The sequence below is a fragment of the Mandrillus leucophaeus genome, unplaced genomic scaffold (assembly GCF_000951045.1).
Source record: "Mandrillus leucophaeus isolate KB7577 unplaced genomic scaffold, Mleu.le_1.0 Scaffold431, whole genome shotgun sequence".
NCBI lineage: Eukaryota > Metazoa > Chordata > Mammalia > Primates > Cercopithecidae > Mandrillus > Mandrillus leucophaeus.
In genome coordinates, this window is record NW_012104599.1 from 1,424,133 (window position 1) to 1,438,804 (window position 14,672).

Consider the following 14,672-nt stretch of genomic DNA (forward strand, 5'->3'; position numbering starts at 1 on the left):
TTTTGTAGTACAGACAGGATCTCGCCATGTTGTTCAGGCTGGTCTCGAACTCCTGGGCTCAAGTAATCCTGCCACCTCGGCCTCCCAAAGTGCTGGAATTAGAGGCATGAGCCACTGTGACTGGCCAGCATCTTTTAATTATATGTTTTTAAATATGTATAGAAGACTTTTAAACTAAGAATACCCTCGGCTAGGTGCAGAGGCTCACGCCTGTAATCCCAGCATTTTGGAGGCTGAGGCAGGCGGATCACGAGGTCAGGTGATGGAGACCATCCTGGCTAACACAGTGAAACCCCGTCTCTACTAAAAATACAAAAAAAATTAGCCGGACATGGTGGCGGGCGCCTGTAGTCCCAGCTACTTGGGAGGTTGAGGCAGGAGAATGGCATGAACCCGGGAGGCGGAGCTTGCAGTGAGCCGAGATTGCACCATTGCACTCCAGCCTGGGCGACAGAGTGAGACTTCTCAAAAAAAAAAAAAAGAATACCCTCTGTGACCCTGCCTTCTCTATGTGGCTACCTGCTATTCATCCCTCAAAGCTCAGCTCAATGTCACTTCCTCTGGGAAGCCCGCCCCAAATTCCCAGGCCAAATTAATAATTATCTCCTCCATGTTTATCTCCTCTTTGGGATATGTGGCCAGTATTACTAATACGATAATATTATGAGTACTTGCCTGTCTAAATCACCCACAAAACAATAAGGTCCTAAAGGGCAGCAACTATGTCTTCTATTTTTTGTATCTGCACTGTCTGACCACATCAGGCACTTAGCAGGTGTTTATCAATATGTTGCAGAAATGAATGACCAATTAAAGGCTGCTGGCAGGAGGCTCTTAAAATGGAAAAAGTGGTATCAGACAGAAAAATATGGATTAAAAAGCATTTTTTAAAGGATTTCTGCTTCTGCCTATGAAGGATTAACTGCTATTATGCGGTAATAAACAACTAGAAAACCAGACAAAAATACAGAAACACTAATTTCTGATATTGTATAACAGGCAGCACAGGGCTTTGATTCCTGATAGAAGGAAAACAAGCCCTACCATTTTCCCAGCTTATTACCTAAAGGCAGTTTCCAAGAGGCAGACCAGGGAGGTGTGTTGGTCAGTACAGGCTCCTACAACAAGAACACCATAAACTGGATGGCTTAAACAATATACATTTATTTCTCACAGTTCTGGAGGCTGGGAAGTACAAGACTTAGGTGCTGGCAGATTTGGTATTTGGTGAGGGCACTCTTCCTGGTTTGCAAATGGCTGTCTTCTCCTTGTGTCCTCACATGGCTAAGAGCAGAGGGAGGAAGCAACCTCCCTCCCCCTCTTCGTGTAAGGACGTGCCTCCCAAGATACGAGGGCTCCACCCTCATGACCAAATCCCTTCCCAAGGCCCCATCTCCTAATACAGCACACTGGGGATTACAATTTCAACCTGTGAATTGGGGGGAGACAAAATCCTTCAGTCCATCGCAGGATGGACATCAAAAAAAGCCTAGCAGCCGGCCGGGCATGGTAGCTCAGGCCTGTAATCCCAGAACTTTGGGAGGCCGAGGCAGGCATACCACGAGGTCAGGAGATCGAGATCATCCTGGCTAACACGGTGAAACCCCATCTCTACTAAAAATACAAAAAAAATTAGCCGGGCGTGGTGGCGGGCACCTGTAGTCCCAGTTACTCAGGAGGCTGAGGCAGGAGAATGGCGTGAACCCGGGAGGCAGAGCTTGCAGTGAGCCGAGACAGCGCCACTGCACTCCAGCCTGGGCGACAGAGCGAGATTCCGCATCCAAAAAAAAAGGCTAGCAGCCTCACTGAGTTAGAGAAAGAGCAAAGTTTGCAGAAACTAAAGTGGGTAGGATTTACACAGCAGAATATGGGAGAGAAGGGGGCAGCCTTGAGATCTGCACAGGGTACCCTTAAATCTCTGAAAACATCATCTGCAAATTTGTAAGGTGAAACTCCAGAGACTGGAGAAACAGCTAGAGAGAAGCAGTAGACCAAACATTTTCTGAAGAGCTCATGTTCCCACTAGCCACCGTGGAGAGACTTCATAATACACAAGGCAACAGGTAGAGTATTCAGAAGGATTTCACCTTAGTAGTGAGGCTAAATTAAACTAGGCAAAGACTGCACTAGATGAGCCCTAATGATATTTAAAAGAAAGCATGGGAAGGGTCCCAATGACTACAAGTAACTTAACCATATACGTATGCCAGAATAAAGTCTAGTATCCTTAAAGGAATAAAACAAAATCCAGGCCAGGTCTGGTGGTGCATGCCTGTAATCCCAACACTTTCGTGGACTGAAGCAGGTGGATTGCTTGAGCCCGGGAGGTTGAGGCTGCAGTGAGCCATGGTGATACCACTGCACTCTAGCCTCGGCAACAGAGCGAGGTCCTGTCTCTAAAAGAAAAAAAAAATTTAGTAAAGTAAATTTTAAAAGAAACGCACTCTAATCCCAGCACTTTAGGAGGCTCAGGCAGGTGGATCACCTGAGGTTAGGAGTTCGAGACTAGCCTGGCCAACATGGTGAAACCCCGTCTCTACTAAAAGTACAGAAATTAGCTGGGTGTGATGGTGGGTGGCTATAATCCCAGCTACTCAAGAGACTAAGGCACGAGAATTGCTTGAACCCCGGAGGCAGAGGTTGCAGTAAGCTGCGATTGTGCCACTGCACTCCAGCCTAGGCGACAAGGGCAAAACTCCATCTCAAAAATAAAATAAAATAAAAATAAAATAAAGTACTCATATATTAAAAAAGTAGAGGAAAACATAAGCATGATAAGCAGAGAGATCAAAGACATTTAAGGGGGAGAATCTAAAGCTGAAAAATACAGCATCTGAAATTAAAAACACCTTGGATGAGATTAAAAGCAGTACAGACATGACAGAAAAAAAGACCACTGAACATGGAAACACAGCAGTAAAAATTATTCAAAGTAAGAACAGAAAGGAAAAAACTAAAAATAAAAATGGAAAGGCGTGTCAGTGACCTGTGAGAAAATATCAAGTGGTCTAACATAGAATTGGAGTCCCACAAAAAGCAGGTGGTGGGAACAGAAAAATATTGGACGACATAATGACCACAGTATTTGATTAAAAGTACAAACCTGTGGATCAAAGAACATAGAGAACACATTAGTGTGAACTTATCATTTTCAATATATAGGAAATATACGCCAGGCATGGTGGCTCACACCTGTAATCCCAATACTTTGGGAGGCTGAGGTGGATGGATCGCTTGCGCCCAGGAGTTTGAGACTAGCCTAGGCAACAATGGGAAACCCCATCTCTATAAAAAATACAAAAAGATTAGCTGGGCTTGGTGGCATGCACCTGCAGTCCCAGCTACTTGGGAGGCTGAGGTAGGAGGATTCCCTGAGCCTAGGAGGTCAAAGCTGCAGTGAGCCGTGACTGTGCCACTGCACTCCAGCCAGGGTGAAAGGGCAAGATTGTGTTGTCAAATATATGAACATATAAAAATAAACATAGGCATAAATGTGTGGCTGTGTATCTATGGATTCCCTAGCTAAATCTTCTGAGAAGGTCTGGAAATGGATTCTAAATACGACCCTCCATTAAAAGAACCAGGGTTCCTTTAAGAAATGCCTGATTCTAGAGCTGGGGCCATGGAAGAACAAGGTAAGTCTGGAACATTATATTGTGCCGGAAAATAAAGATATTTTCAAAGAATAAGGGGAATATGTTAAAAGGACACAGTAAGTTAGATTGAAGATGCTGTCACTGGCCAATTTTGGAACATTTTGAGATTGAAAAGAAATAATGATAATAACAGATTACGTACAACTCATTGGATAAAATAGGAGTTGACTGTTCCACACTGATTTGAATAAATAAACGGGGAGATGAGAAACCTATTCCTTCCAGTAGAATATAAACTAATAAATGTAGAAGGAATGAAAAAATTAGAAAACAGTTATTTGGTAGCTATCACAGCATAATTAATTCAAGCAAGAATCATCAATAGATACTATAACTAATGAAATAAAGGTAGATTTAAAAAATGAGATTTCATGGAGTCTCATAATATCTCTTCAAAAACTTAGTAATTACACCAAAAAAATGACTTTATAACAAAAGTGGGCAAACAAAATGTTCAGATAGATAAAAACAGGACTTTTTTCCAGCTGACCTATACTGCAAGATATGCTAAAAGAAGTCCTTTAAACTAAAAATAAATGACATCAAATAGAAACTGGAGAAAGGGATTAGGAATTCTGGAAATGTTAACTATGTGGGTAAACATCACATTTTATATATAGTTACTTTCTTCTCTTAATCTCTTCAAAAGATATATTATTGTTTAAAACAAAAACGTGTGTGTGTGTGTGTGTGTGTCCGTGTGTGTGTCCGTGTGTAAACTACTATGGGATTTCTAACGTATGTAGATGCAATATACATGAAAGCAATAGCACAAAGAAGTGAAGGTGGGCCAAGCGTGGTGGCTCATGCCTGTAATCCCAGCCTTTTTGGAGGCCGAGGCAGGCAGATCACCTGAGGTCAGGAGTTCGAGACCAGCCTGACCAACATGGAGAAACCCTATGTCTACTAAAAATTTAAAAAATTAGGCATAGTGACATACACTTGTAGTTCCAGCTACTCGGGAGGCTGAGGCACAAGAATCACTTGAACTGGAGAGGCAGAGGTTGTAGTGAGCTGAGACTGTGCCAGTGCACTCCCTCCTGGGCCACAGAGCAAGACTTTTTCTTAAAAAAAAAAACAAAAACAAAAGAAGTTGGGGGGGAATGAAACCACACCATTGAAAGGTTCCTACATTTTACATGAAGTGATACAATAGTAATTCTAAATGAACTATGATAAATGCAGACTATATTGTAACCTCAAGAGCAACCACTAAAAAATAACGCAAAGGAGTATAACTTAAAAAGCCAAAAAAGAAACTAAAATGGAATATGTACTTTAAAAAAAAAAATGCAATTGACTCAAAGGAAGGAGGAAAGGAGTATGAAAGTAACCAAAAGCACACAGCACAAATAGAAAATGAAGAGAAAGGCCAGGTGTGGTGGCTCATGCCTGTAATCCCAGCACTTTGGGAGGCCAACGTGGGTGGATCACAAGGTCAGGAGATCAAGGCCATCCTGGCTAACACGGTGAAACCCCGTCTCTACTAAAAATACAAAATTAGCCGGGCATGGTGGCAGGCACCTGTAGTCCCAGCTACTCGGGAGGCTGAGGCAGGAGAACAGCGTGAACCCGGGAGGCGGAGCAGGTAGTGAGCTGAGATCGCGCCACTGCACTCCAGCCTGGGTGACAGAGCGAGACTCCGACTCAAAACAAGAAAAAAAAAAGAAAAGAAAAGAAAAGAAAGAAAATGAAGAGCAAAATGGGAGACCTAAATCCAACCGTATCAATTTACACACTAATTAAAAGGCAGACTATCAGCCTAGATACAAAACCAAGACCCTACTATATGCTGTCCACAAGAGATGCCCTTTAAATATAAAGACATAAATCGATAAAAATAAGTAAAGAATAGTAAAATGTATACTATGCAAATACTAAGTGTAAGAAAGCTGGAGTGGCTATATTGATACAAGACAAATTAGACTACAAGACAGGGGTAATAACACATCGATAGGACATTATCATAAAGATGGATCAATATAATAATCATTAATGCATATATGCCTAATAACAGACTTTCAAAACATACAAAGTAGAAACCAATGGAATAAACGGAATAGATAAATTAACAAAAATGGCTGGATATTTGAATACCTCTCTTTCATTAAGTGATCAAATTAATGAAATAAATCAATATAGACAGACAAGATTTGATGATCACCATTTCTTGACCTAATTGATATTTATAGAACACTACACCCATTAACTACAGAACACATTCTTTTCAAGTGCACATTACTCACCTAAGAAGATTCAGTATTTGTTGAATAAATAAAATGAATAAATACATAATACACAAGTGGAAGATGGAACATGCTGAATTTAAAGTGACTGTATGGACAAACAGAACGAGACATTGGACAAACAGAACAAGAAGTTGCAGCTGGCCAGGTGCAGTGGCTCACACCTGTAATCTCAGTGTTCTGGGAGGCCAGGGTGGGAGGTTTGCTTGAGCCCAAGAGCTTGAGACCAGCTTGGACAACAAAGTGACACCCTATCTCTAAATTTAAAAAAAAAAAAAAAAAAAAAAAAAAAAAATTAGCCAGGTGTGCCACATCTGTGGTCCCAGCTCCTTGGGAGGCTGAGGTGGGAAGATCACTTGTACCTGGGAGGTCAAGGCTGCAGGGAACTATGATCGTGCCACTGCACTCCAGCTTGGATAACAGATCAAGATCCCATCTCAAAAAAAAAAGAAGAAGAAAGGAAAAGAAAAAAAAGTTGAAGTTGATGACAGAGACTTACGATCATCTTGATGTCTGTATTTCAGAATACTTAAAGCTCCTTAGAATCTTGGTTTTCCAAAAGAACACTAGGCAAAATGCTGTGCAGAGGGGAATAGAGACTAATGAATAGATTAAAAAAAAAACAAGAAAAACAGAATACCATTGGGTGGGGAGGTATCACAAGCTAAAGGAAGGGAGTTTTAACAAGTGGGATGGAAATCTGTGTTAAATATGGAAAAGAGGAGGAGGATGTGAACTGAGAAAATAACTTCAAGCATGAAAAGAAAACACTAGTAATCCTCCAAAGCAGCAAATATGGATGAAATTATATATATGAGAGCCTATCCAGGGGAACTTCCCAAATGGCAGAGGTATCAAGGATGCAGAGACAGCATATAGCGGCCATGAAGTCAGTAAGTTTAGCAGCAGAAATGAGAAAAGAGAAAGCACGGTAGCCAGGAGGGCAACTAAATCGAAAGGAAGTGTTTGTCTTGTTTTTAAGATGGGAAAAGCTATATATTCCAACAAGAGGAAAGAGGTCCACTAAGCTGGTTGCTAGACCCCCCCCAAAAAAAAAAAAAAAAAGGCAGGAGCAAAGTCCCAGCAAATGGAACGAGTGAAACAGAATGGCATTAAGTTTCAGAGAAAGGCATGGATACCCTCTCTGAGATTTAATGGAAAGAAACAAGAATGGATGCAGGCACACAGAGATTTATGGGAGTGAGGGGGAAAATGGTGTTCTGGTGAGACAGCTTCACTTTCTCAGTCGGTTGAAAGTAACCTAGTACTTCCCCGTCTTCTGAGTAAGGCTAACTCAATGCTGGTAAACAGCTATGTTTATTCTTGTTTTTGTTTTTACACACAACTCACACTTCTCTGAATAGCCATGATTAACAGCTTAACTGAAGAGCTATTACAAATACAAATCTACAAAGTAATCAGGAATAAGTCATCAATCTTTCCGATATGGTATTTGGGGGAAAATAGACTTAGGATTACCCCTGGGTTTAGAGATGCCCTTTAAGCCATCCAGAGAAGACTGTGGCTCTGATTAAGATCCATTCTCTTGTCCCCTCCTTTGGCTGCCATTTTCCAATGCAATGATAAGGTCTGACAGCTGGTAGAGGCAGACATCTGATGAATGCAAAGACTTATTTGTCCAGATGATAGAAGAATGTGAAGAAACTGGTCATTTGAAACCTAGCTTCATCATGCTCTCCTTATTTATTGCCCTTTTTCCATTGCTTCATTCTCCCCTAGCTACACTTTCAAGCTCTAATTCTCAATGTTCCGTGTGATCTGAAAGCTTTCACTGCTGTTCCATGAGATTTCGCTCCACTATGAAAGCCCCAGGCTCTTTTTAATGATCAAAATCTACTTCACATGCATCATGTTCTTAACAACCAAACACCAAACTCCCAATAAAGTTGCTTAGTATCATTTCAGTATCTACACTGTGTATGTTTGATCATCCTTGTTACTAACAAAGACAGTCTCTTCCCTAGGCAGCAAGACAATCTCTTATGTTGTACCCAAGGTCAGTAACAAAAATGATAGCTCAGTTGCAAAGAATGTCACATGCACGCATGTGTGTAAATATGCATATATTCATCTACTAAGAGTCAACAGAATAATTATTTTTGTAACTTTTATATATAAAACATCAACAATATTACTTTTGCAAATATTTCCTTTCTATGGAATGATACACAATAGAGCGGGATTCATTAAAAAATATAAGTGGTTGAATTTCAAGTAAGAAATCTATACAGGGTTTGTTAACTTCTTGGAATCTTGCTAACTTACATCAAATCTACTATTTTGTCTTTGTGTTCTGTCACAGCCATTTGTGGCTACTTTCTAATTTTCTAATCTTTAATTTCCTATAAAATGCTTTACATGTCAAAATAAATTACTAATTCAGACATTGCTATGAAAAACAGAAATCCCTTTGATCAAAAAAAGGAACAGATATTTGGATTATGGAGCATAAATTATACTCTGGTATATTTATGCAAAAGGGTTAAGGCCAAAGAAAGAATCTGCTTGCTTATTAAAAATGCAAACATTACCTCAGTCATACAAATAGCCCCAAACTCGCCCAGCCACTGCCTCTGCAGATCACCCACCAGCATTAGCATTACATCATATGACATTATGAAACAATAGTGAACTCTGTGTAATACTTGAATATATTGTTTTGAAAGAATAAACTGTCATTAAGTTGAATAAAAGCTTTCTGAAATCAAACCTGGGGGGTACAGCCTTCACTGTGTGGCCTTTTTACTATTTTGAGGAATGGCTTCATCCTGAAAGCAGGAAAGGGGGAAAAAGAGATCAGAGTATAAAGGCGACAGTGATGTGTGGCCCCTGAAGCAGCTCAGGAGGCAGAGGGCAGGGCTTTTAATTATCAGGCAGAACAATGTCAAAGCAGGAGGCTCTGCAACAAATGCTGCACCTAAAAACCCAAACAACCTCATACCCACCACGCTAGTTCCTGTATATCCTAGTGATTAATGGGCTTTGCTGGAATTGGAAACGAAGTCTCATTCTATGCCCTGATGCAATCTTAAAATGTGCTATCACTTACAGCCATGTGACTTCAAGCAATTAATTGAAGCTATCTAGGCCTCAATATTTTAATCTATAAAAATAGAAAGAACAATAGCTATTATGTAGAAGCATGGGGGATAAGATACTATTATCATAATTACACTTATCATTCCCACCCCCTTTGCCTATCTTTCCTAATCACGGCCCAAGGTGTTTCGTCTTCACAAGTGAAACATGAGCATTGCCTTAAATGCTCACTGGCTTTTTGCTTGCTGTAGTCTGGCCACAGCCACATGTTGTCATTTCTAGATTCATGCCATTCTCATCAAGTGGGGGTGCAGTGAGAGGATGAATTATAGAAACTATTTTCTATAGTATTTTTTAAAACTTGGGCCGGGCATGGTGGCTCATGCCTGTAGTCTCAGCACTTTGGGAGGCTAAGGTAGGAGGCGCACTGGAGTCCAGGAGCTTGAGACCAACATGGGCAACATAGTGAGACCCTGTCTCTACAAAAAAAAAAAATGCATTTTAATTAGCCGGGTGTGGTGGTGCACACTGTAGTCCCAGCTACTCTGGAAGCTGAGGTGGGAGGATCACTTGAGCCCAGGAGGTTGAGGCTGCAGTGAGCCATGATCTCATCTCTACCTTCCTTAACCAAATCCCAGATAACCTCTTCCTATAACCTGCTCCTTACTAGCCTTCCTCCTTCCTACACCTATTCTCAATGTTCTTAATAACCAAGGCTCAAAGAGGTGGAAAAACAAAGCCAGACAACCTAATAGTTGGTGGCAAAGTCCCAGTTAAAACTCATTTATCAATGAAACCAGGTCCAGTTGCATTGCATTAACTGTATCACATTAATTATTCACTTTTAGGGCACTCGGTGATGATTTATTTATTTTGAGACAGAGTCTTGCTTTGTCGCCCAGACTGGAGTGCAGTGATGCAATGTTGGCTCACTGCAAGCTCCACCTCTTGGGCTCAAGCGATACTCCCACCTCAGCCTCCTGAGTAGCTGGAACTACAAGTGCCCACCACCATGCCCAGCTAAGTTTTGTATTTTTTGTAGAGACAGTGTTTTGCCATGTTGGCCAGGCTAGTCTCAAACTCCTGTGCTCAGGTGATCCAACCGCCTCGGCCTTTCAAAGAGCTAGGATTATAGGCATGAGCCACCATGCCCAGCCCTCAGTGATGACTTCAAATCTGAGGTTAGCTTCCCTTAACACCAAGTCTTCTCCTACATATTTCCCCTACTAGTGATTATCATAAAACAAATTACAGTTAATCCTTGAACAACATGGGTCTCAACCACATGGGTCCACTTATATGTGGATTTTCTTCTGCCTTTGCCACCCCTAAGACAGCAAACTAACCCCTCCTTTTCCTCCTTCTCAGCCTACTCAACGTGAAGACAATGATGAAGATCTTTCTGATGATCCACTTCCACTCAATGAATAGTTAATGTACTTTCTCTTCCTTTTAATTTTCTTTTCTTTTTTTTTTTTTTTTGGATACTGAGTCTCACTCTGTCGCCCAGGCATGATCTCAATCACTGCAACCTCTGCCTCCTGGGTTCAAGCGATTCTTGTGCCTCAGCCTCCCAAGTAGCTGGGACTACAGCTGCACGCCACCACACCCAACTAATTTTTGTATTTTCAGTGCAGATGGGGTGTCAGCATGGTGGCCAGGCTGATCTCGAAACCCTGACCTGAAGTGATCCATCCTCCTCAGCCTCCCAAAGTACTGGGATTACAGGCATGAGCCACTGCGCCTGGCCTTCCTTATAATTTGCTTCATACATTTTCTTTTGTTTAGTTTACTTGATTGTAATAATACAGTATATAATACATATAACATAAAATATGTGTTAATCAACTGTTTCTGCTATCAGTAAGGCCTCTAGCAAACAGAAGGCTATTAGTAGTCAAGTTTTGGGTAAGTTGAAAGTTATATGCAGATTTTTGTGGGTTTTTTGTGTTATTTTTCCCCTGAGATGGAGTTTCACTCTTGTTGCCCAAGCTGGAATGCAACAGCACAATCTCGGCTCACTGCAACCTCCATCTCCCGGTTCTAGCAATTCTCCTGCCTCAGCCTCCCGAGTAGCTGGGATTACAGGCGCGCGCCACCATGCCCGGCTAATTTTTTGTATTTTTAGTAGAAACGGGATTTTACCATGTTGGCCAATATGGTCTCGATCTCCTGACCTCAGGTGATCCACCCACCTCAGCCTCCCAAACTGCTAGGATTATAGGCCACCATGCCCAGCAGACTTTTTTTTTTTGAGACAGGATCTCACTCTGTCACCTAGGCTGAAGTGTACTGACATGACTACTGCTCACTGCACCCTTGACCTCCTGGGCTCAAGCGATCCTCCTATGTCAGCTTCCCAAGTAGCTAGGACGACAGACATGTGCCACCATGCCTAATTTTTTGTATTATCTGTCAAGACAGAGTTTCACTGTATTGCCCAGGCTAGTCTTGAACTCTTGGACTCAAGTGATCCTCCTGCCTCAGGCTCCCAAAGTGCTGGAATTACAAGTGTGAGCCACCATGCCCTACTATTGTTAGCTTCTTTAGAGAATCACATTATTCCTCAAAATCATGAAAACTAAGAAGATGAATAGGCCAGGCGAGGGGGCTCACGCCTGTAATCCCAGTGCTTTGGGAGGCCGAGGCGGGTGGATCACCTGAGGTCAGTAGTTCAAGACTAACCTGACCAACATGGTGAAACCCCATCTCAACTAAAAAAAAAAAAAAAAAATTCTAGCTTGGCACGGTGGCAGGCGTCTGTAATCCCAGCTACTTCAGGAGGCCGAGACAGGAGAATCGCTTGAACCTGGGAGGCGGAGGTTGCAGTGAGCCAAGATCACGCCATTGCACTCCAGCCTGGGGGACAAGAGCGAAAACTCTGTTTCAAAAAAATATATATATATATATATAAAAAACATATATATATATAGTGTTATTTTACATAAAAGTCAGAATGTTTACCAAAGTCTAACCCTGAGGTCTGTAGGGAAGAAATTGAAAGCTTGTATTTCCTTATCTATGAAACAGATGAAGCACTGGTAAGAATAAGACAATATATGGATCATCTATAAAGCACCATTTGTTTTTGTTTTTTAAATAGTGTGGAACAGTGTAACATAAGATTTGACATCAATGAAGAAGGTTCAAGTTCAACCTCTCTATATGCCAGCTGCCTGATCTCACCCTAATCACTGAAACATGTTTAATGATGTAAGAATTAAAGGGATGATATGTGTATGAGTAAGGATCTCTTAATACAAATAGCTATGTAAATGTAAGATGTTTTACATTGTATTATACCAAGTTAAATAAACCAGGGCCTTATGTTCATTATTTCCTAATCTTTAGTGGGGGTGAGGGAGGAGGGAACTAAAGGACTCTTACAGCAGAAACACCAGTTAATATAAAATCATCTCCACCACTTAATGGAGACACGAAAATAATAAAGTTGTGGCCTTGGTGTCAAAAGGTAACTACCACAATATATGCTAACTGGGTGGGTAATCTCTCTTTTCAAACACACACTCTCACATAAAACAGTGGCCAGGATTAATTACAAGTGTATCAGTAGTGATGGAGATTTTCTCTATGGATCTGAACTAGTCCACCACTGTCCGGATCACAAATAACAATGAAAATCTTTTCATGGGAATATAACAGGAAAGGGCCATTTTCGACCTCATTCATTCACTTACTCAGTCCCTATCTTATACCAGGTTCTATTTCAAGTGCTGGGAATTCAACAGTGAGCAAAAGAGGAAATACCATCATAGAGCTCACATTCTAGCAGAGAAATATAGACAGTAAACATATTTGCAATAGGTCAATGATAATTAAGGGCTATAGAGAAAAACAGGTAGGGAAAGGTCTGCAATTTTTAATTTGGGAAATCAAGAAAGGCTTCACTGAGAAGATGCCATTTAAACAAAGACCTAAAGGAGATGAGAGAGCAAAATAAATGGATATGGATACGTAGAAAGAAAGTAGTAGGGCTACACAAATCTCTCCAGCAAGTTCAGATAAAACAAAATGCAATCCTTTACCTTTCAGAAGGGGCTGGAAGGTTGGAATCTCTTGCAACTTGATGACATCGGGATCATTGCTGACGTTCCGTGAGGCCTGGGAGCCCTGAGCTACAACCACAATATCATCCATCTTGGCTCTATGCTTGGCTGGTGAAGGAGTCACTGAAAATAAAGTTACACTGCTTAGGAGATGCGTATTAGTTAGGCACCTCTGCCTCACCAAGGCAGTTTTCGGTGTAGTGATTAAAAACAATAATTTTATACAATGTAGCTATCTTGCAGTTGGGGTTGGGGTGGCGGGGATGAATTATAGAAACTATTTTCTATAGTATTTTTTAAAACTCAGGCTGGAGCCAGGCACGGTGGCTCATGCCTGTGATCTTAGCACTTTGGGGGGCCAAGGCGGGCAGATCACCTAAGGTGAGGAGTTTGAGACCAGCCTGGCCAACATGGCGAAACCCTGTCTCTACTAAAAATACAAAAATTAACAGGGCATGGTGGCGGGTGCCTGTAATTCCAGCTACTCAGGAGGCTGAGGCAGGAGAATCATTTGAGCCCAAGAGGCAGAGGTTGGGGTGTGGTAAGATCATGCCACTGCACTCGAGCCTGGGCAACAGAGCGAGACTCTGTTGCAGGAAAAAAAAAAAAAAACACCACCTCGGGCTGGGCGTGGTGGCTCATGCCTGTAATCTCAGCACTTTGAGAGGCTGAGGCAGGAGGATCACCAGCGTCCAGGAGTTCAAGACCAACCATAGGGAGACCCTGTCTCTACAAAAAAAAAAAAAAAAATTCTTTTAATTGGTCAGATGTGGTGGTGCACACTATAGTTCCAGCGACTCAGGAAGCTGGGATGGATCACTTGAGCCCAGGAGGTCAAGACCGCAGTGAGCCATGATCACACCACTTCATGGGTAAGAGAACGACAGTCTCAAAAAACAAAACAAAACAACAACAACAACGAAAACCCTCAGACATTACAGGAATTTATTTTATTTTGATGCAGAGCCTCACTCTGTTGCCAGGCTGGAGTACAGTGGTGCAATCTCCGCTTACTGCAACCTCCGCCTCCTGGGTTCGAGTAATTCTCCTGCCTCAGCCTCCTGAGTAGCTGGGACTATAGGCACACGCCACCACACCCGATTAATTTTTGTATTTTTAGTAGAGGTGGGGGTTTCACCATATTGGCCAGGCTGGTCTCAAACTCCTGACCTCGTGATACAACCGCCTTGGCCTCCCAAAGTGCTGGGATTACGGGTGTGAGCCACCGCACCTGGCCCATTACGGGATTATATAACATGAATAAACTTCTTTCGTAACTAAACGTTTTCTTTTTCAGCACATAAAAGTATAGGCAGATTGTTTTCATTTTCTCCTTCTTTAATTATCCTGATATCTTGACATATATATATATATCCCTATTTCTAAAACGAGAAATAAAGGGTACAAAATTTAACTGTGACTTGCCCAAAGTCAGCAATGCTAGAAAGTTAGGAAAGGAATTAGAGGTCTCTAAGTTACTGGTACACAAGGCCCATCTCTGCGACACTGGAGTTGCAAAGCTGTCTATCCATCCTACCACATCAAGCCAGCTATGTTAAGTCCAGGAAAACACCCTGGTCTCAGCCCCCAAATGACTGGCCTATTCCAGACGCTTCAGCCTCCTTTTTTTTTTTTTTTTTTTT

At 41.7% G+C, this 14,672-nt stretch overlaps 1 protein-coding gene across 2 annotated transcripts in view; it reads right to left on the reverse strand.

Moving 5' to 3' along the window:
- LOH12CR1 (loss of heterozygosity, 12, chromosomal region 1) overlaps positions 1-14,672 on the reverse strand; it is a 111,098-nt gene that overhangs the window by 93,537 nt on the left and 2,889 nt on the right. For both annotated transcript variants that reach the window (XM_011993640.1, XM_011993639.1), the window contains exon 2: positions 13,009-13,152. In XM_011993640.1, coding sequence (XP_011849030.1) covers positions 13,009-13,152 — 144 coding nt within the window. The remainder of the gene's footprint in view (positions 1-13,008; positions 13,153-14,672) is intronic.